The following is a 20,482-nucleotide window of genomic DNA, read 5'->3' as shown; positions in this document are numbered from 1 at the left end:
ACTGCGCCTGCACCGCCGCACCATCACGCTTGACGCGCCGCTGATATTCGCCTCCCAATCCCACGTTGGACGTGCAATACTGGGGGCTGTTCTCTTCATACTGGCGACGGAGCTGGACATCTCATAATACTTCCCTTAATTCACGCCCGCAGCCATGTTGCGGCCGGCGACCCCCCTATCCGTCCTCTTCTTCGCCGCTTTCGTTCTATTACTCCTTTCGACCTTGACCACGCCCATCATCCAAGCGATACCGCTCGCGACTTACCAGGGCGTCAATTTCGGAGTGTTTGGCTACTGCCAGGGGGACAGCTGTAGTGGCATCCGGATAGGATACAGCACTGGTACGCCTATACCGAGTTACCACATTCGGCCCCCTTCCTACCTCCCCGATGTGCTCCATGGCCGTTCATCGGCCCTGGTCCGAAAACACTCCATGCATTGTTAGGTAACTAACTTTCCTTCCCACTTAGATGGCCTCTTCCCACAAAATTCCAATGGCGACTTCTCTCTCCCCTCCTCAACCCGGCACTCGCTCTCCGCAATCCTCATCGTCCACCCAGTCGCCTGCCTCCTCACCCTAATATGCTTCGCCCTCGCCGTCGCCGCACACTTCCACTCTCCTGCCCACTCTCCACGATTCCTGCTCGCCCTGCTCATCCTCACTTTCCCGACCTTACTGGTCTCACTCTTGGCTTTCCTGGTCGACCTGCTACTGTTTGTGCCCCATGTAGCTTGGGGCGGCTGGGTCGTACTAGCAGCCACAGTCTTGATTGTTGCAAGCGGCGTCGTGACCTGTGCCATGCGCCGCACCCTCGTATCCCGTAAAGCGCGCAAGAAGCGCATTGCCCAGAACGCCGAGATGAACGGCGAAAACTTCTACGCGGCGCGCGCGGAGCAGCAGGGGAACTTCCTGCCAAGAGCGGAGAGCCCGCCGCCGATGGGAGCTGATGGCACACCGGTGGGAGAAGGGAAGGGGGCGCAGTTTGCAACATTTGAGATGCGCAAGAAAAACAGTGATGACCGGGAGCCGTTGAACCCGAAGAATCCGAGCGTGAGGAGTGCAGGAACGGACGGCGGTCCAACGGTGACAAGCATGTCTGATGATGGTGCTGGCCGGTACGGGGAGCAGGGAAGAATGGGTCAAGGGCTTGGTAATGTGCCGATGGGAAGAGGGAGGGGAGCTCCGAGGGATCAGTACGGCAACCCGCTTCCGCAGCTGACGGAAAGGGGATATGGCCCGGGTGCACCGGGATTCATTCCGCCGCTGAGACATCACGGGAGCAATGGAACTATGGGATCAAACAGATCTGGCGGCCCGCCACCAACTTACGGGAGAGGAAGAGGCGGGTATCCTCCGAGAGGAGGCTATCCGCCACGCGGAAGGGGTGGACCGCAGGGTATGCGAGGGCCGCCGCCACCGGGGTGGAACGGGCACGGAAGAGGCGGACCGATGATGGGACGAGGAGGACGAGGGCCGTCGCCCGCTGGCTATGACAGCAGATACTATGGCGGGCCCCCACCAGGTGTAAACGGTGGTCCGGGCCCGATGTATGGAGGACGGATACCGATGCCAAGAGATGGCTCACCCGCGCCTGGGCCGTACCCTATAGGTCAGGAGCGGATAGGGGAGGCGGTCGAGATGGATACCATGAACGGCGTGCCACCTCAGATGGGCAACAACTACGGCTTGAGAGACAGCGACGGAGATGTGCAAGGCATGGTTGGGCTACAGCAAGGACTGGCGCCGTCGGGACGGAGAGGCTCGGGCACGCTTGCCAGCCCGACTAGCGCATACTCGCATGAGTGAGTTACTCTCTCCGCTATCTCACTCCCTCATTTACCAGACGCATACCAGACGCTGACAAGGACTCCCAGGAACTACGTCCCGCCCCGCACCAATTGGCAAAATAACCTCTCTCCAACCAGTCCTGATTTCTCCCATCCAAATAATCAACGAGGCGGTCTTTCGCCCATCGAAGCTTCCCCTGTCGAACTAGCAGGCGATACTCTAGTCCAGCCGATGGCAACCAATTTCTCCAAACCGACCTCACCCCGCCCACGGACGCCCAAAACAGCCGATTTCGACCCGCTAGTCCACCAACCGCACGACCAACCCCAGAACCCTATCCCCGACCTCGGCCAAGTACCGCCCCAACACCCCGCCGCGCCTTTTCCCAGCCAAAGCAGCAACCACACGCGCATGAACTCAAGCGACAACTACTACGAAGACGTAGACCCACGCTTCGCAGAGCCCTCACCCCAATCCAGCGCCGCAACCCCACCCGTGGGCGCCACGCTTCCCTCCGCGCTATTACCAGGCAGCACTGGTACTCGCCCCCTCCACTCCGCTAACGATAACGCGACGACATACCTCCCGCCTGCCAGCGCCAGCCACGGCTTCCTCCACCCAACCAACACGCCCCCCGGGCTGGAGCGCAACTCCTCGTACGCAGAGCTCCCCGTCGGCGCCCGCAGTCCCGCCGAAAGCGACAACTCCCAGTTCACGAGCGTGAGCCAGCGGCCCGTGAACCCGAACTGGCGGCCGCCGCAAGGAGGCGCTCCGGGTCCGGGACCGCATCATGGGCCCCACAGCCATAGCCCGCTGAACCACGGCCCAGGACCGTATGCCGCGCAGCCGCAGCAGCATCTGCAGCAGGGGTATTCCGCCGGGCCCGGCCCACAAGGCCCAAGGAGGCGGCCGAACGAGCAGGATGTGGTTCTGAACGCGAATCCGGATTTCTCGGTTCCGGGCATGGGGCCACCGGGACGGCTGAGGCAGAATAGCGGCGGTAGGGGTGGGGGCGCGATGGGTGGGATGACGATGCCGATGGCGAGGGGGATGGTAAGTGGGACGAGTGGCGGGGCGGGGAGTGCGGGGGGGAGGTATCCGGCGAGGGACTCGGTGGGGCCGGATGAGTATAAGCTGTAGGCTGTTATGTGGGGTTTTGTATTTATGAAGGGGCTAGAGATGGAGGATGGTGTGACGCCCGCTCCAGTTTCTTCAAGGAGGCTGTAGGGCGGGTTTGTGGACTTTCTTTCTCTAGCATGGCACGGTAGGGTTTTTGGTGCCTGGCCGGTCGCCAATGTCGATAGGGCGGCCTGAGAGGGTCGTGGGGCTTTCGCTTTTTGGTGCATATGTTGTTTTCATTAACCTGTATAGTGCTGGGGTATATATTTCTTAACTCGTAAACTCTATTCGCTGGGAAGCCGTATCTCTGTTCGTTCGCTCCGTGCATGACAGCTCCATATTTCCATCCAGAAACACGGAAGTACCGTGCCTGCCGAAAGATGCTCTTGAGAGGGGTTTCTATCCTCGATAGTCTAGCTATGGAGGCGGAGTAAGGGTGCGCTTGTTCATCTGAGCAGCTTTCCCAGCAACTTTTTTCTCCACCTTCGCACTCCTCCCCAGTCATCGCCTCAGCCAAAAACGGAAACTAAAAGTACACCACGCTACAAAAGCCCGACATCTTCGCCTCAAATTTCTATTCCAGCTCGTCAGGATACTGTATAACGGAAGCTCCGGCGCTTGCGCCGAAGCGGGGTCGGCAACATTCTGGAGTCTCACTATGGACGATTGAGGGAACAGCTCATCTTTTGTTCCCCATAAACGGAGAAGGCTGAACGTAAGGTTCAACAGGTAGGTTGGGTGGGGAGCCTCAAGCAGACAGAGATTCGTCTAGGCCGGTGACTGAAGAGAGCCAGAGGCAGCGAATTGGACCGCCGTCACAAGCACACTATCGATTTTCGGAACCGCGGAACTGCCGCATGTGTTCAGAGGCCACGGGACTTCCGTGCGCAGCGTGCACAGCACCAGCCGCATAACCAACACCACGCCCTGAACCAATACCATTTCTCCTTGCTATCCCCACGCTCAAAAAACACGGTCCGCGGCTGCCCCCTCCCCCCCCAATCACCCAAATATCCAACCCGAAGGAAACCCCATCAACCTCCCCGTCCCCCGCTTTGACCACCACCCCCCACAACCCTGCCAAAAACACTAATCCGACTCCCCATCCCCTTCTGCATGCCACTAAGCAGCGCCTCCTCCAACGCACTCTGCGTGACGCTCTCAGCATCCAGATCACTAAAACTACTCCCCATGCTCGGCGTCCCCTCGCTGCCGTCCCGTCCCGTCCCCCTCATGCCAGGCGAAAGCGGCGAGAGCGCACCGCGCGCGAGGTGCGAGGCGCGGTGGCGGGGGGAGAGCGCCGTCGGCGGCCGGGATGCGGGGTTGGACTGCGGCTGCGTGAGCGCTGTGTCGTGATACGGGCTTTGGCCGGCGGCGGTGGGGAGAGGCGGGGCGGAGGACGTTGAGGATGCGGAGGTCGCGGAGGAGGAGGGGTGGGTGATGGGGACGAGAGCAGCGGCAGCAGCGGGTTGTTTGGCTCTCGCTCTCCCGACCGCTGAGAGGGGCCGCTGGGGAGGCTCGGTGGTGGCGCGCGCGGTGCCGGGCCGCTCCCTCGTGCTGTTGTGTCGAATCGGGAGGGGATGGCGCAGCGTTGCGCTGGGGTCGTGGACTGGTTGCTGCGCCGGCTGGTGCTGCTGGCGTGCCACTGGGTTCGCGAAGGGCAGGAACTCGGCTGAGTCTTCGTCGTCGTAGTCTTCGCCGGGCTGGGACTCGTCGTCTACGGCGCTCAGGGCTGGTTTGACGCCCCGAGCGCCGAAGCGGGGTGGTCGCTTGAAGAGCTGGCTGCGGCGGAGTCCGGCGTTTGCGGCGTCGTTGTCTGCCTCTGAGTCGGAGGAGGAAGAGCCGGAGCTGGCTGGTGGCGGCGAGGGGGATGCAGGTGGTCTGGTGCTGCTGTTCTCTGTTTCGGCTGTTGTCTCGAGCGTGGGCGACGTGCGGCGAGGCGGAGGAAACGAGGAGCGAAAGGACGTCCTCAGAGGCTGGCGGGGCGACGGCGGTAGAAAGTGGCGAGACTGGGTGATTGTCGTCGTGGACGGCGTGCGTGATAGCGGTGCTGCGTCCGTATCCCATATTAGCAGCTTCCTCCCGTGTATAGCAGTGTACGAGGCAAGCTTACCTCCTGGCCGCGGCGTCCCAGGCACACTGCTCTCGCCCCTTGGGACCGGACTAGCAGTAGGCCTCTGGCTCAACACTGACGGCGCTCTCGAAGCCCCGCTCCCTGTTCTCTTCATCGCTACTCCTCCCACCGTTCCCGCACCTCCACTCCCACTGCTCATTCCTGGCGTAGGAGTCGGCGTAGGCGTAGGCGATAAGGCTGCAGGTACTGCCCCTACTCCCGCTCCGGCTCCCGCTCCGGCTCCCGCACCGCCGACCCGCCTCATCTGCGCCCTCACATGGCTCAGATGCCTCTCATACAGCCACGCCGCCTGCTGCAGCAGAAACGTCTGGCTGACTCCGAACCGCTGGCTCAGCTCGCCCCAGTCCAGATCGCTGGTGCGCGGGCTCTTCGAGATGGTCTTCCAGAGCGCGCGGTCCTTGGCTGCGTCCCAGTCGGTCTGGGGAGGGTCGACGAAGGAGCCGCGGGGGAAGGGGAGGCGGATGAGCAGCGTGAAATGCGTGCTTGGTGCGGATGGGGCGGGCACGCGTTTGGAGGACGTACGCTGCGGTTTTGGGGGGTTGGCCAGGGAGGGGTTTCGAGAGTGGGAGGTTACTGGCGGTGCGGAAGGGTTTGAGGGTGGTGGGGACATGGTTGAGGCGGAGGATCTTGTGGGATTTGAGAAGAGATGGAGTAGAAGGCTGCTCGAGGCTGTGGTGTAAAGTACTTTGCTAGCTCGTGATAGACCTACGATAATGCGATAAGAGCTCCGATAAGAGCTCCGAAATCGTGATGCCAAGATGTCCGATCCATCTATCTACAGCGCACTGAGCATGGTCTTAGAGAGATCTACACCTAAGTAGCCTGCAAGCAACTAAGCAAGCTAGAATATTTAGGAAAGCTAGAGCGCTCTTGTAACAGGGGGCAGTTATTCCGGCTACTACGACTAGGCTACTTACACTCACGAAGCAAGAGGACTAGGGTTCCCCGCAATCCTAGATGCTATCTAAGACCGTCTGCTTACCATGCATACGAGTACCATTACTAAACACCTGCCGCTAACAACCATATAAACATACCGATAGAAGAAAGCTCTAGATTTCTCCTCAGTTAACCGCCTTACAGCTTCAGCAGTCATCCGCCTCAAACATGGCCGAGCATCTGTACATCGACGAGACTCCGGACGAGGTCAAGAATGCCCAAGGCCTACACTTGATCACGCAGAGCACGCCAAATGGCCAGAAAGTGCAGATCATGCTCGAAGAGCTCAAAGATGCCTACGGTACCTCCTGGTCAACAACGATCATCAACATCATGACGAACGAGCAAAAGAAGGAGTGGTTCCTGCGCCTCAACCCCAACGGCCGCATCCCCGTCCTCGTAGACAACAACCAAGACCCGCCGTTTCCGGTGATGGAAACGTCTGCCGAATTGCTGTACCTGCTAAAGGTCGCAGACAAGGAGGACCGCTTCGGGTTCAAGGATGACCTAGAGAGGAGCCAGTGTCTGCAGTGGCTCTTCTTCTGGCACGGCAGTGGTGCGCCCTACCAGGGGCAGGTGAACCACTTCTCGCGGGCAGCACCGGAGAAAATCGAGTGTATGATGTCTCTCAACAGCCTTTTCATTTGAGGAATCCGCGTTATCGAAAGCTGACATCACATCTCTCCGCAATGCAGACGCGATCAAGCGGTTCAAGAACGAGACCCTCCGCGTATACGGCGTCTTGGAGATACGCCTTTCCGGCAAATACACCGGCGAGCCACGCGACTATCTCGCCGGCAATGGGAAGGGGAAATACTCGGTCGCTGATATCGGGACTTGGACGTGGGTAAAGGGCTGGGAGAAGACCGGCTTCACGAAGGACGAGATGGAGCCATTTCCTCACTTGCTCAAGTGGATCGACAGAATTGCTGCCAGGCCAGCAGTCCAGAGGGGTATTGGTGAAGCCTACAACATGCAGAAATAAGTTGTGTCCTTGAGCCCTAGGCGATGAATTGCCAAAGGATAGGGAACCCCATGTAATCTGTGACATGGTTGACATGGCTGTGGCGGGTAGAAAAGCTGCGGGTATGAGTGACAAGATGGGTGTAGACGACGAGACATGTTATTAGAATGTATTGCTCGCTCGTGACATGGCGTTCCGACACATGAGAGCTGCCTACGATAAGAGCTGTGATAAGAGCTCCGATAGAGCTCCGAATTGTGCCAAGATATCTCCATTCGTTCATCTACTACCAAGGGTGACACGGAAAAGTCGCGGCCACGCGAAAGTTGTCTTAAATCATTACCACTCAACAACACTATTGCATAGACATATCTATATCGGAATCGACGCTACTCTACCCCTTCTACTACTAACCATAAGTGTAGGCTATTTCATCTAGATTTGGCCGCGAATAGTAAGCTTTGATGCACTGCGAATATAGGTGAATTACTATGAGGCGGGGTGTCTTCGGCGATTTGGCGTGGCCATCATTTTTCCGTGTCACCCTTGTACGCATGGGTGTGGTGCTAGAGGTCTCTACGTCTGTGAAGCTGACACGGGTGTGCAGTAGATAGCTCATTGTATTGTTACAATGTCACCATACAAGATATGAGAGGTAGCTGTATCGGTTTCACTGACTTGGTTCCATCGATTTGATGTCTCCATGTCTACCTTTCCTCGATGATCCTCTCTGCAGTCCTTGTCTCCTGTTCGAGGCCCGCTGTCTATCTCCATCAATCTTGACCCAGTGTCGTGGTCTACTGGACGCAAGCTGCTCGCACATGCATACGACAGGTTTCAGCCGCAAGCCACCGCCAAGCTGGAACACGCTGTCGCCGAAACCCCTTTTCAGGTCGCCGGGCACTCTGATAGCTTCGTCTCCTTCAGTTTCATGCCGTCTTGTACCACTTCCTAGAGGTGGAAGAGTCGAAGCACTCTCCCTGCTGCTTCTACAAGACTAAGAAACCCCGTCGCAAGCCTCGGGTCGGAGACAGAGCCATGGACCACCTACCTCTCCCCGGCAAACCTACCCTAGCGGATTCGCTCAGAATCCCCTACCTCAGCACCTCCCTTTACGACGGCGGCCCCTTCGCCGACTACCCCGCCCGTCACGGCTGGCAGCTCTCCATCCGCGACGGCAAGTTCAGCATCACGCGTAACGGGGAGTCGCCGACGAGAGACGCCACGGCTGCGTTCCTACAGACGTGGCTGTATTTCGGACTCCTAAGCGAGGCACTTGGTTGTTTCTGGAAGCCTGAGATGCAGCAGTTGTTCGTGGAAGAGGGAGACAAAGGGGAGAGGTGGTTAAGCACGCAGTATTTGGAGGGCATCGTGGTAGATTGGGTGGGGTACATGGCTGAGGTATCCGCAGGCATGAGCTGGAAGGCGAGACTGCGCATGTGGCGAAAGCTTTATTGGCGCATTTCTAGTGGACAGAAGACCACCGAGTATGCTGACGAAGTGCGGGAATCATATGACAGATTTCAAAGTAGCATGAAGTTGGTTCAGACGTTAATCCTGTACGCTCCGCGCTCAGAACTCAACGCCCTGGGCACTGATCAGGTCCTAGGGCTGATGGCACTTGGGGTGTACCTCTGTACCTCATGGTGGAAGATATATCGTCATTTCCACGGCAGAAATCCCGAGCTGCTCACCGCGATCGAAGCCGGCCAGGCGATGACGAAACCCTACCTCCAGGAGCACATGCTGAAGATGAATTGGTGTCCCAGCGACATCTCCAGAATCATGGGAAAGAGCAGCTCTAATGTCATCTGGTACTACGCAAACATGCAGCCGCCCAGAGCGGAAATGGATCACTCGCAATGCAAGGAGGTCTTCTGCTCTAGGAACCAGATTAATTCAATGGGACGCTATCAGCTTGCTCACGCAACAGAAGACTGCGAGTGCCATTTGGTACAGGCCAAGCTTGAAGATCTCCGCGAAGTCTTGGCCCAAGGCGGTATACCCGTGCTGAATTTCGAAGAGCACAACGAAATACGGAAAAACGCAGTCAGCGTGCACAAAGGCTCAAAAGCTAACTTCGTTGCTATCTCGCATATCTGGGCGGAAGGCCTGGGCGATCCCGATGATAACGCATTGCACAACTGTCAAGTGAAGCGCTTGTTCAATTTGATCGGACAGCTACCGACACGACAACCTCAGTCGCGCTATTTATGGATTGATACTATGTGCGTACCTGTATACAAAAAGGATCAAGGACTACACAAGAAGGCTATGCAGAAAATGAGAGATACTTATGAGTCCGCCACCGAAGTGCTTGTCCTGGATGCTTACGTTCAGGATTTCAAGATCGAGGGCGCCACTCCTCTGGAAGCCTTTGCTCGAGTGGTCAACTCCAGCTGGATGCAGCGACTGTGGACGCTACAAGAAGGCCGGCTCGCTCAGAGAGTGTATTTCCAATTCGCAGATGGACCCGTAGAGTTACGCAAGCTTTTCAACTCCATCTCGCATCAAGTTTTTCCGTCCAGGGCAGCCCTTGCGACTAACACGGAGATCACCATGAGCTACAGAGCCAGTAAGTTTCACACCTTTGAAGAACAGAAGGAGATTCTCAAAGGCTTGTATGAGGGCATCATTGCTACCCGCGACGCTGTTATGTCTCGGGGGTTGTCCAAAGATTCGGACGAGGCGCTTTGCTTGTCAACCCTCATGGACCTCGATCCGACGCCTGTCATCAACGCTCCCGACAACGAAGACGAAAAAATGAGAGCGCTATGGGCAATGATTCCAAAAGTCCCACTGAGCCTGGTGTTCTCAAGAGCGCCCAAAAAACTGCCTATACCGGGCTTTCGCTGGGCTCCATCATCCTTTCGCGGTCCCATCCCGCATGACATACATGACTGGTGGGCCGGCCCTGATGAGCTCTGGAAACGGATTGAAGCAGAACCAACTCCATCTGGATTGCTTGTGAAACTGCCAGGGCTATTCCTCCGATCAGTGCATGCCAAGGACGGATGGAGCAACGCTTTGGACATGGGCTCGCACTATATATTTCAATTACCTGACGGCCGGTGGATAGGCCTAGGCCTCGGATTGCCGTGGAGCCAACCGATAAAAGACACACGTCCCGAAAAAAGCCCAGAAGGCGTGGCGCTGATCCTGCAGGACAACAGTCTTACCGAAAGGGTGCATGAGGACTTCAGCAAGTCCACCATTATTGCCAACGACATACCCTCGAAGGGCCTTCTTGTTGGCTTGGTCGCACGCGTCAAAAGCATGGAAAACAATGAGATCCATGTAGCCGGCCTGCAGCATGCACAGGTTATGGAGCTCCCACCCGACGTCTCGACCATGTTCAGCGCCGCGGTAAGCGCGGCGCACAAACTGTGGGATCGTCTTACGCCAGAACAACCGAACTCTGAGGTCGTCAAGGAGTGCATTGCTGTTGCCAAGGAGGCCATGCTCGACCCGACAGTGCTGGACGCCTGTCGAAATCAGCGGCGCGGTGCCGGTGCGGACGAGTCGGATGACGAGATTATGTACATGATTGCAGAGATGGCTCATAATGTGTACTTGGGTGGCTTTAACACTGTAGACCTTGTTCCTGAGAGCTGTAAGTGGTATGTTGACTGAGCATATTCCCAGAGCTGGATCTTTGACTAGAAATGGTATGATTGAGCTGCGAGCACGGGTTTACATAGAGCTGACTATCTTGTCACACGGTGTTATCTTCCCGTAAAGGTCTACTCGTGTGTATTATCACCGTCCGTAAGACCTACCACAGACATGGTCACATGGATCGGCATCTTCTTCAAGTTCCATTTGAGAGACGAATAGCTGGAACGACGGTAAATCCGAAAGCCTGTTTGACAGCCTGCAAATCAGCCGCACAGCTGACATTTCTAAATACGTTTATACGAAGAGGTGCGCCATGTGAACGCAAATATTAGGTGAAAGTGAGGAGCACTGAAACAACGTGGTCACTTCACTCTTCAACTTCGCCCCAGATATCAGATCTCTCGCTAGAATAAACCTCGATAGCCACTACCTCATCCGACCCAAACCAGCACCACTGCACCAGCCCGCCTCGCGGGCGGAGTTCCTCTGGGACATCTTCTCCTTCGTGCAGTGTCGCCTTAGCTCATCCACCCAAGCACGCGGTCTCGCAGAAGGCCCCCTCTGCATTGACCCTTGAAAGATCTACTAATATCGGCGAGTGCTGCCCACCGTACCGCTGGGCAAAGACACTAATGAGCCGTGTTAGCAGCCTCATAGGTCTACCATGGTTATGACAACTATGCCCGGCTGTCAGCTCAGCACTCTCCTCAGAGGGTGTTAACTAAAGTTCAGATTTGTACGAACTGAATTTTCTCCAACCCGCGAACCGAAAGTGTTCTTGCAAAGAGATAGCATGATCATAGAGAGCATGAGACAGTCAGAATGGCGTATGACCAGGTTTGGAAAAAGGCAAAGTTATCCCCTCGGCTGTCTCACCCTCCGTCACGCCTTGCGATCCTATCCCCAGAATGAACGCATATGGCTCGAGCGCAATGACATACAGCACGGGTAGGAAGAGGGTTGGAACTGAAAGGAAGGCGAAATATAGGAATTGCTGCATGATGCAAGGAGAGCCTTGCGAATAGAAGAGCCTTGCATGAGGAGCCTTGCGAATACGAGTGTAGATCTCAACGCAGTACCTCGTTGATGGCAGTGGACTGACGGCGGAGGTGCGCTTCGAAATGAACAGGACTACACTAAAGCAGCCACAGTGGCGCCACACCTTTCTTGGTAAGGTGGGGACAGGGATCAGGCTTCGATCAAAAGCTGCTGTTGCAGTGTGCTCAGGCTTTCCGTCAACCATTTAGCTCCCTGCGTAAAAGCGCTAAGACTATTGGACCTAATATAAAATCTGGAAGCTCGAACTGATGGCTGGAGCTTGGGAAGCTCCTAAAGCCGCAACTCTGACCCCTACAAGCCACATTTTTAGAGGGGGATAGTGCTTGATGGCTCCCGTGGTGGCTGCTTTGTTTCGAAACACGCCTCTCGTAAACTTTTGATGATGGTGCTGTCGAGACCGCATGGGATACAGGGAGCCAAGAGCTAAAATTATCACAGTGCCATGAGAAGGGGATAAGTTAAGAACTCCCGCGATCTCAACTCCAGGACTTTCTATTGGCAATCAACTCCCTGCTACTCACTTCTATTTTTCAGGACCCTTACGGCTCTACTACACAAGCTCAGGATGCATAGCCTCAACAGTCTCATATCCCTTCTCCTCCTCACTGCCACATTTCTCGCCTCCCAAATTCCCTTTACGAGCGCTACTCCTCTGCCCCGCGCGCTTTCAATTCCTCCTGCACCCGCCGACCCTCCCAAACCTGCCGATGGCGACGGCATCGGTCCCTACAACTCCCAGGACGCAGGCATCCGCGACCGACTTGCCAAAACCAAATTCTACGCCGTCGCCGTGGCCGCCGGAGAGCTTGGCCTCGTCAATGCCGAGCGCGGCATGCGGCACTACCTTGGCAACTCCGGCAATGACCTGAACGTGCCCCCGGAATCCATGATGAGCGGGCTTTCCAAGCTCCGGGACTCGGTCAAGGCGCTTGCGCAGAACGAGGCCGCGGCTGCCTACAAGAGCATCTCAGGCGCGAGTGGAGAGAAGGCGTTTCGGAGCTCCTGGAAGAACTTTTACGCCACCAAGGATCAGAGCTGGGATTGGTATTTCGCCATTGGCGGCTTTTCGTACAGCGTCACCGGCGTTGTGACCAAAGCGAGTGGTGGTGGGTCGCTGAAGTACCGTGTTCATGTCTTTGACAGGTACAACTGGGATGCGGGCAAGTCGGTGGATATTGGACCGTTCCACTTTGAAGACACGGAGCTGGGTAATCTGCATTTGAAGGGTTTAGCGAGGGAGTATACGGTTCGCGGGTCGAGCGCGGTGAATGAGGTGAAGAAATTTACGCCAACAACTGTGATTCCACCGCCTAGCACTGGAGGTAGAGGGTGAAGCTAGCTCAGGTGGTTCTACGTTGCCTCTCGCCAAGGAGGTCTTATTAGAAACATCGTTTTGGAGGTGCATACACTCTGCACTACAAGCTACCTACCTAAGGTGCAACAACAACATGGAAACGCGTTCTCTTTAATGGATCTATTGTGTATACCGCCATTTGGATGTGTCATCTCAGCGTGGATACCATGTTAGTACAAACATACGCGTGATAATTGCGTGCGGGCACTTACTCTTTGTAAGGTAATAGATTTATCCCTGTTGTGGTTGGCGGCTTTAGTAAGATCTCCACCAAGATGCCCCCCGCAAGTACACCAATAATGTCTCTTCCCGCACGAGGACCGCATCCCGCATGCAGGGTGAATAACCCGTATGCACCTTTAGCGATCTGTATCTGACCACCTGCCCTGGTAGGCCTAGCTTCCTTGTATCGGGTATAAAATAAGCTACGCCAAGCAAACCATCGCTGCTAAGAATCTGGGGTAAACAACGTCTAGGCCCGGACCTCTGACGGTCGACTGCATACATTGTATATATGCATAATGCAGAGTTCAAGCGGAAGGGAAGAGGGGAAGTCGAAGGCCCGGATGGACGTCTCATCCGGCGTCTATATAGAGCCTCGTAGTGCCCGCCCGTCGCAGACCTCCATCCTAGCCGTTCATTCAACCTTGATCTGCCATTCATCGACAAGCACACTAGACAAAACCGAGTCCTTTGCGTCATGCAGCTCGTAAACATCGCCCTCTTCCTAGCGGCAGGCGTCAATCTTGCTGTAGCACAGATCCGATGTAACTCCTACACTGTATGTCGCATCCAACAACGACACCCACTTCTCTCTCTTCAATACTGACCACTTCTGTACAGACAGGTACGCAGTGCCCGTTCCCTGCTACATCGGGGCCCGGTAACAGCTTCCACGCCGGCGCATAGGGTGTAGATACACCACACGGCTGGCAACGAAACACTGTCACCAGGCCTTGCATGCACAGCTCGCTTCTCAACCCCACTAACCACGATCCAGCATGCTCAACCCTCTGTAGAGAAGGCGCGAGCCGAGTCAGTTGTAGCGGATCCTACGTAAGCCTCGCTACGAACTGTAAGCCCGTTCGTCGTCCGCTCTGCTAACAGCATGCTACAGTGCAGGTGCACCAGCGGAGTCCCGGACCGCTGCCATGGCACCTGTGTCTGCTCATGTCGCCCGGTGCGCCTAGCGAAGGAGGACATTGAGGAGGACGCAAAAGCGGTATTGTTGGAGATTGATGTTTAGATGCGTGGGAACATTGTGAGGGAACGAAAGGAAACAAGGGGCAAGACACGCATGGAGAAGTCAACGGATTTGTAGATAAGAACTAACGAGGAAGTCAGGAATGGAAAGGAAACATTGTTGTCAACTGTTGTCAACTATTTCTTCACTTCTACGTTGTTGCCAGTTACGGTATACGGAGCTTGTGTTGCCTTTGTTTGTGAGCTGTCACTGCTTCACATCCGGTCAGGCGAGGTCGAGTTCTCGCCTTGGAGAGCCACGTGACGCCTGACATCCCGGTAGCGCCTTCGTATTGTTAAATTGAGGACTGCAGCTAACGGCCAACGGAAACACAGCCTGTATCGGAAGCACCAAATGAACTCGTATTCCGTGACTAGAAAGTACACGTTTGGTGGAGCGATAACCCAAGGGCCGAGCCGTCCTAGGCTGCATTCCTGTCCGCAGTCCAGAAATAGCAGCCCTAGCGGTCGTTGTACCAGAGTTGAAATGGATAGCGGAACTTCCAGCGTGCATTCTCTATCTCAGGCTACATGCCTCAATGGCTGATGCGTCAGTTGATACGAGTATCCGTTCATTACACCGTTGCGGCAGGCGGCCTTGCGGGTCAGTGTGCAAGATGCACAAAAAGTCGCTGCATCGCATCTCACCGAGAAAGATGTTTTTGATATCCTCTCAGCTTCCTCTTCTCAAGACGTCATTCACCAAAGTATTTCTCTTAGAGTCAGGTTAGCTTCAATACCATCATTATGTACTCCTTCCTTCTACTCGCGCTCCCACTCCTTGTCGCAGCCGAGTCCGGTTACCGCCCTGCGCTTGAGATCCGTCAATCCACAGTCCAAGAAGTCTGCGGCTCTGGCGGCGTAGATTGCGGAGACGGCTGGTGCTGCTTCGCCGGCAACACGTGCGCATCGGCAACAGGCGGCTTCGGCGAGAAGCAATGCCTCACCTCGATCGGCGAGTAAGCACACTCAGATCCATATCGTTCCCGTTGACTATCAGGCATACCGCAGCGAATGACAAGCCTCTACTGACAGCCCACAGCACCACACTGACCATCGTCGCCTTCCCCTACCGCTCCGAAGCAGCGCAGTCCTTGAGCTACCCCACTGAAGCGGCGTCGTCCCTCGGAGCGGTTCTGTCATCTGCTACACGCGTAGCGTCCCTCTCCTCCGATCTGGCAGCCTTTTCTTCGGATCTCGCATCTCTGACCTCGGGGTTCGCTAGTCTGAGCAGGACGCTCTCCCAGTTTCCAACCATCACGGGGCCGATGTCCGGTGGCGATGCAACAACTCAACCCAGGGCTGGCGGAGGCGATGCGGATGCCGCTGCGGGCTTGAGAGCGCCTGGATTGGCGGTGTTTGCGGGCACGGCTGCGGTGTGGGTTATTGCGGGTTTGGCGGGCGGAGCGTGGGTGTTGGCGCACTGAGGCACAATGTAAGATTTGTGATGTATCTTCCTCAGATATTGGAAGTCATTTCTGTCACGCTGGGCCGAAGCCGTGTATTAGAGTGATGAACATGGCGGGCGTACTGTCTTCCGTCCACGTAACGAGATATTTGAAGCCGAACAATGATGCTCGAATAGATGTTCACACTTGAGCTTGAGGTGGTTCAGTTTTCTGTACATTTCACCATTCTGAGCACCTGCCTTATTCGGAGGGGTTCCTTAACCGCCGAATCACCGACTCTGACACACGTGATCCGAGCCGGGAGCAGCAACATCCGAATTTGTGTGGACATGTGGTATTTTTGGGGGCCAACGGGGCCGACCCATATTAAGGCTCTGTATCTCGCGTTCTGCGAGAAGGGCGACGGAAGCGCACTCGCAGTGTGAGGTTGAACCACGAACACCTGGAACCCGGAGACAACTTATATTTGCCTGTTGGAATCACGTGCTTACCTTGCCGCAGTTGGAAGCCGTTCATACTGATCGGACATCTTCAGGCGACGATGGCCTGGACAGCCCGTCTACTCTTGCTTACGCTGGTTGTCTTAGGGTGGTATTCGTACAAGACGCTGAAATACTACCGTATCAAGCAAAATGAGGGTGTTCCGCAACCCCCGCCAAATCTCTTCCTGGGGCACATGAAAGTCATTGGCGAGTTCTATCGAAAAGGCGATATACGCCGGCATATCGACTATGTCTTCATGTCAGTGGCCAAGTCCGTCGGCACCAACTCTATCTGTCTGTTCGATGTGCGGCCCGCGTCGTATGTCATATGCGTGGTGCTCTCGCATGAGGTTGCGGAACAGATCTCTAAAGCAACTAAGCTGCAACCATGGAGCACGCCGAAGTCTCCTACTGTTACGGATCTCGAGCCGATTGTCGGGAGTCATTCCATAATTATGGCGCAGGTGAGCTCAGTTCCAGCACTCCTACAATGCTTAAAGCATCTGAAGTCATTTCTCCGTCTTTACAACCAATGTATCCAAAGTGGAAAGATGCCACACGGAGAGTCTGGCTATCCAAGGCAATGCATTTGTTTCTGTCTTCATCTTGTCATCGAACTGGATTTTGTCTTCTCGCTACTCAACAACGAAAATTTGTCATCTCACAATACCCCAGGGCGTGACCTGGAAAGGCCTCCGTAAGAGATACAACGCTGGCTTCGCACCTCAACACATCATGAGCCTTCTTTCCCGGATCGTGGAGAAGACGTCTCTATTCCTAGACGTGCTCGACGCGCACGCTCGTGCCGGCGATGAGTTCACCCTCGACCACCCCTGCGTGAACCTGACCTTCGACATCATCGGTAAGCCCTCTTCTTACATCCCAAAGCCTGGCCATACTGACCAACTCCGCAGGCGCCGTGGTAATGGACACGGACTTCGATGCCCAGCGCCCCAAATCAGAGCAAAGCGACATTGTCCGCCACTACAGCGACCTCCTCTCATCCTTCACCGACGATAACGGTGCCGGCTGGCTGTACGCGAACCCCTTCCTGAAGCGGCGCCAGTACCGACTCGGACGCGCCGTCGACTCCGCCATCAAATCCGCCATTAAGCAGAAGTTCACCGAGATGAAAGCCGCTACTCAAAGCACCAAAGCCCGCAGTGTCCTCGCTCTGAGCCTCCAGGACGTCGACGAAATGGACGAAGAGGTTTTGCAAATCACCGCGGATCAGGTCAAGTCCTTCCTGTTCGCCGGCCACGACACCACTTCCATCCTGCTGCAATGGACTTTCTACGAGCTCTCCCGCTCGCCCCGTGTCCTCGCCACCCTGCGCGCGGAGCTCGACGACGTCCTCGGCAAAGATGCCGACCCGCGCACAGTCCTGCTCGCCCGGGGCGAAGACGCCGACAAGAGACTCACCTACACTTCCGCCGTCATCAAGGAGATTCTGCGCCTGTACCCGCCCGCTGGCACCGCGCGCATGGCGCCGAAGGGCACTAATTTATTCGTCAAGCTGCCCGAGGGCAAGGACGTCTGTCTGGACGGCATGGTCATCTACAACTGCGCTACCGCCATCCAGCGGGACCCTGCTGTCTATGGCGACACGGCTGATGACTTTGTTCCCGAGCGCTGGCTTGGTGATACCGATACTCATGATGTCGGAGAGAACGGGGCCGACACCGCTGAGAAGGCCAAGCCGAACGGAAATGGAGATGCGAAGGTGCCAGCTAGTGCATGGCGGCCGTTTGAGCGGGGGCCGCGGAATTGCATCGGGCAGGAGCTGGCAAATCTAGAGGCGAGGGTTATCCTGGCCTGTGCGGTAAGGAGGTACGATTTTGTCAAGGTTGGGATGGGGGAGCTGGCGCTGGATGAGAAGGGGCGGCCGGTGGAGAATGCGAAGGGGCAGTATGAGGTTAAGAGTGAACTGTTCAATGTAAGATTCACCGAGGAACATGATGATCAGGTCCAAGGACTAATCGATGACAGACGCGGCAAGTTACGGCTAAACCGGTGGATCATATGCGGATGCGGGTCAAGCTTCACCAACCGCAATAGCATGAGAGGTGATGTCGTCATTGTATTGAACGGTTTGAGTAATTGGAGGGTTACGTTGAGTTTATCTGTAATTTTAGATGAGTAGCATACAGCACACGATTATCCTGGTAGTCACTGCGCCTATCCTTGCCGTGGTTGGAAAATCGAACATTTTGTTCCATGCGGAACGCGCCAGCTACGTCTGGAACGTTCAGCTGTGCAAAGATATAGTTATGTGGGGGGCTTGTCGTCTTAGGAGAAATCATGCGGCGGTGAACATTATGGTCTCCACGCTGGACGCTAAGGGCCTTGCGTAAGGTGTGAAGCTGTATGATATGACTATCGAGAACCGGACCACTTCTTCGTAATGTCAACCTGTCAAGAAGCTACCTGGAGTAACCTTACAGCCCTAGCAACCCATTCTGCCCCTTTGCACAACGTGAGAAGGCGTCTCCGATGAAAGGTTTTAGCTCTGGAAGAACGCCGTCGCTAGTGGTGATATATATGATCGTGAAACGCCTACTTGCTGTACCACCGCAAGAAGCAAGCTCAACGCCCTACCCGGGTGGCCTGCTACACCATCCGGGAGGGTGAAACCGAAGAGCGTGTCCGGCTCTCAGAACACGCTGGCGCTGGTGGGGGCTGGATTCGAGTGATGCCGTTGAAACCCGCTTTCTCGTTCTCTGCACTGCAGTCGACCAACCGCGGTGGGGGCGTGGCGGTATCCGGTGCGGGCTTCTCATCATTTGCCGTCGTCGGAGCGCATATATGTGCATGGATGCACTTCTCCAACGCTCGTCGAATCTGCAGCGCCGTTTCGGTGGTAATGGGATCGCTGCTTTCTTCGTCCGAGTTTCCGGTTTGCTCAACCCGGTCCAGGACTCCGTCCAAGACGTCAGTCTCTATGTCTTTGTAGACAGAATAGAGGTATTTCTCAGTCGCAAGCCGATTGCGGTAGCTCTCCTCGTACCAGCCGCAACCCCAATGGCATATTTCGGTAATGACGATGGTGAACGCAATGCAGATGTAGACGAACCGGCCCGCGTACGTGGTGTATCCGCCGTGCACTATGACAGTGGGGATAATGGCGACAACGCAGCCAGCAAACATCGACTTCCAGCTGGAAAACTGCTGGCGGTACAAGATGTAGTACGGGAGCCAGAAGCCGATCATGACGGGTATGAAGAGCATGAAAAAAGGAAGGAGCCAGCCGTCTTCTGGGATGTGTGGTAGATGCTTTGCGATGGGATCGAGGAAGGCGAGGTCCTGGTGTGATAGACGGATCAGCACGTTGTTCAGTGATTTCACTCAACCCAATCTAACTGGGCACCAGATACTCACTCTTTGAGCCTTGAGACAGTCTGTTGTCTGTGGAGTGAGCTCCAGCAAGCTCTTTGTCAGCTCGTTCAGCGCTGCACTCGTGACATTTGCGAAGGCCACCAGCTCGTCCTTGGCCGCAGGGTCGGATGTCTTAAACCTCTGGACGTGTAGCAAGCCGTCGAGGTACTTCGCTACATCCGGAAGCTGATCAGAAAGCTTTTGCGAGACTTTGGAGGTGTTGGGTGAGATGGTTGAATCTGTCATCAAGCCGTTGGTGGCATGTTGCACATCGTGGTAAAGCCCTTCGCGGGCGGCAATGCAATCCAGACGGCCATTGAATTTGTCGCGCTCAAAGCTACTCATTTGGAGGACGATGTACCAGCTTGAAGCGAGCAGTGAGATGCAACACACAATAGATCTGAGCTGTGAGGGTTTCATCTGGAGAACCAACGCGGGATGAATGACGTGAAAGGAAACGGGAAAAGTGCTCCGTTGTGAAGAGCAGTATTGAGTTGGTGTATGAGTTCAGAGGGAAGTGGTTTCTCCTACCATTGTTTGAGCAAGGAAGGGTTTGTGTGCAATGCTACGGCTGGACAATCCCCCGTTTCCTTGGTTGTCGCATTGGTAGGAGCGAACCATGGTGTTGCGACTTCGAGGTTTAATGGTGCCAGTCACGTGGCAGTCGTGAGGCAGAAATCTGCAACCACATCTACGTCCTAGAGTCGCCTTGTTCAACGAGACCCGTTGATACACTAACTGCTTGCCTACAGGTTCCTGCCATGTGTAGAGACCTTGAGTCCAGCCGCCAGAAAGTCATCACATCGCCGCGAGAAGGACTAAAACGCTCAACGCAATCTGACTAAAATCACACCAACCGTCTGGTATCATGGAAGCCACGCCTGAACTGTGCCATCTATGTCGCCAAGTCTACGAGTCGTGGCGGCCTTGGCTCACCCCATACGCTGAACTTAGTGGTAACTATGGTTTCTCTGCAATGGGGAGCCGAGTGTCGTTTG

At 55.6% G+C, this 20,482-nt stretch overlaps 8 protein-coding genes across 8 annotated transcripts; 6 read left to right on the top strand and 2 right to left on the bottom strand.

Annotated features, from left to right (window-relative positions):
• Positions 1 to 154: 154 nt before the first annotated feature.
• On the top strand, positions 155 to 2,929 carry W97_06842 (uncharacterized protein; the record flags this gene model as incomplete). Its single annotated transcript, XM_007784826.1, has 3 exons — positions 155 to 341; positions 471 to 1,803; positions 1,876 to 2,929. 3 exons carry the CDS (start codon positions 155 to 157, stop codon positions 2,927 to 2,929), a joined length of 2,574 nt encoding a protein of 857 aa, XP_007783016.1.
• Positions 2,930 to 3,942: 1,013 nt separating this feature from the next.
• Positions 3,943 to 5,652, bottom strand: W97_06841 (uncharacterized protein; the record flags this gene model as incomplete). Its single annotated transcript, XM_007784825.1, has 1 exon — positions 3,943 to 5,652. One exon carries the CDS (start codon positions 5,650 to 5,652, stop codon positions 3,943 to 3,945), a length of 1,710 nt encoding a protein of 569 aa, XP_007783015.1.
• A 497-nt stretch (positions 5,653 to 6,149) lies between these two features.
• W97_06840 (uncharacterized protein) lies at positions 6,150 to 6,966 on the top strand (the record flags this gene model as incomplete). Its single annotated transcript, XM_007784824.1, has 2 exons — positions 6,150 to 6,597; positions 6,677 to 6,966. 2 exons carry the CDS (start codon positions 6,150 to 6,152, stop codon positions 6,964 to 6,966), a joined length of 738 nt encoding a protein of 245 aa, XP_007783014.1.
• A 1,017-nt stretch (positions 6,967 to 7,983) lies between these two features.
• Positions 7,984 to 10,578, top strand: W97_06839 (uncharacterized protein; the record flags this gene model as incomplete). The annotated part of the gene is made up of 1 exon (XM_007784823.1): positions 7,984 to 10,578. One exon carries the CDS (start codon positions 7,984 to 7,986, stop codon positions 10,576 to 10,578), a length of 2,595 nt encoding a protein of 864 aa, XP_007783013.1.
• Positions 10,579 to 12,187: 1,609 nt separating this feature from the next.
• On the top strand, positions 12,188 to 12,955 carry W97_06838 (uncharacterized protein; the record flags this gene model as incomplete). The annotated part of the gene is made up of 1 exon (XM_007784822.1): positions 12,188 to 12,955. One exon carries the CDS (start codon positions 12,188 to 12,190, stop codon positions 12,953 to 12,955), a length of 768 nt encoding a protein of 255 aa, XP_007783012.1.
• A 2,010-nt stretch (positions 12,956 to 14,965) lies between these two features.
• On the top strand, positions 14,966 to 15,645 carry W97_06837 (uncharacterized protein; the record flags this gene model as incomplete). Its single annotated transcript, XM_007784821.1, has 2 exons — positions 14,966 to 15,177; positions 15,261 to 15,645. 2 exons carry the CDS (start codon positions 14,966 to 14,968, stop codon positions 15,643 to 15,645), a joined length of 597 nt encoding a protein of 198 aa, XP_007783011.1.
• Positions 15,646 to 16,168: 523 nt separating this feature from the next.
• W97_06836 (uncharacterized protein) lies at positions 16,169 to 18,167 on the top strand (the record flags this gene model as incomplete). Its single annotated transcript, XM_007784820.1, has 4 exons — positions 16,169 to 16,573; positions 16,785 to 16,971; positions 17,024 to 18,045; positions 18,099 to 18,167. The coding sequence occupies 4 exons, from the start codon at positions 16,169 to 16,171 to the stop codon at positions 18,165 to 18,167; spliced, it is 1,683 nt and encodes a 560-aa protein (XP_007783010.1).
• Positions 18,168 to 18,719: 552 nt separating this feature from the next.
• Positions 18,720 to 19,829, bottom strand: W97_06835 (uncharacterized protein; the record flags this gene model as incomplete). The annotated part of the gene is made up of 2 exons (XM_007784819.1): positions 18,720 to 19,412; positions 19,488 to 19,829. The coding sequence occupies 2 exons, from the start codon at positions 19,827 to 19,829 to the stop codon at positions 18,720 to 18,722; spliced, it is 1,035 nt and encodes a 344-aa protein (XP_007783009.1).
• Between the last annotated feature and the right edge of the window lie 653 nt (positions 19,830 to 20,482).

The sequence above is a fragment of the Coniosporium apollinis genome (genome assembly GCF_000281105.1).
Source record: "Coniosporium apollinis CBS 100218 chromosome Unknown supercont1.36, whole genome shotgun sequence".
Lineage (NCBI taxonomy): Eukaryota > Fungi > Ascomycota > Dothideomycetes > Coniosporium > Coniosporium apollinis.
Note: the sequence above shows the minus strand (reverse complement) of the source record. Positions and strands in the feature narration are given on the sequence as shown.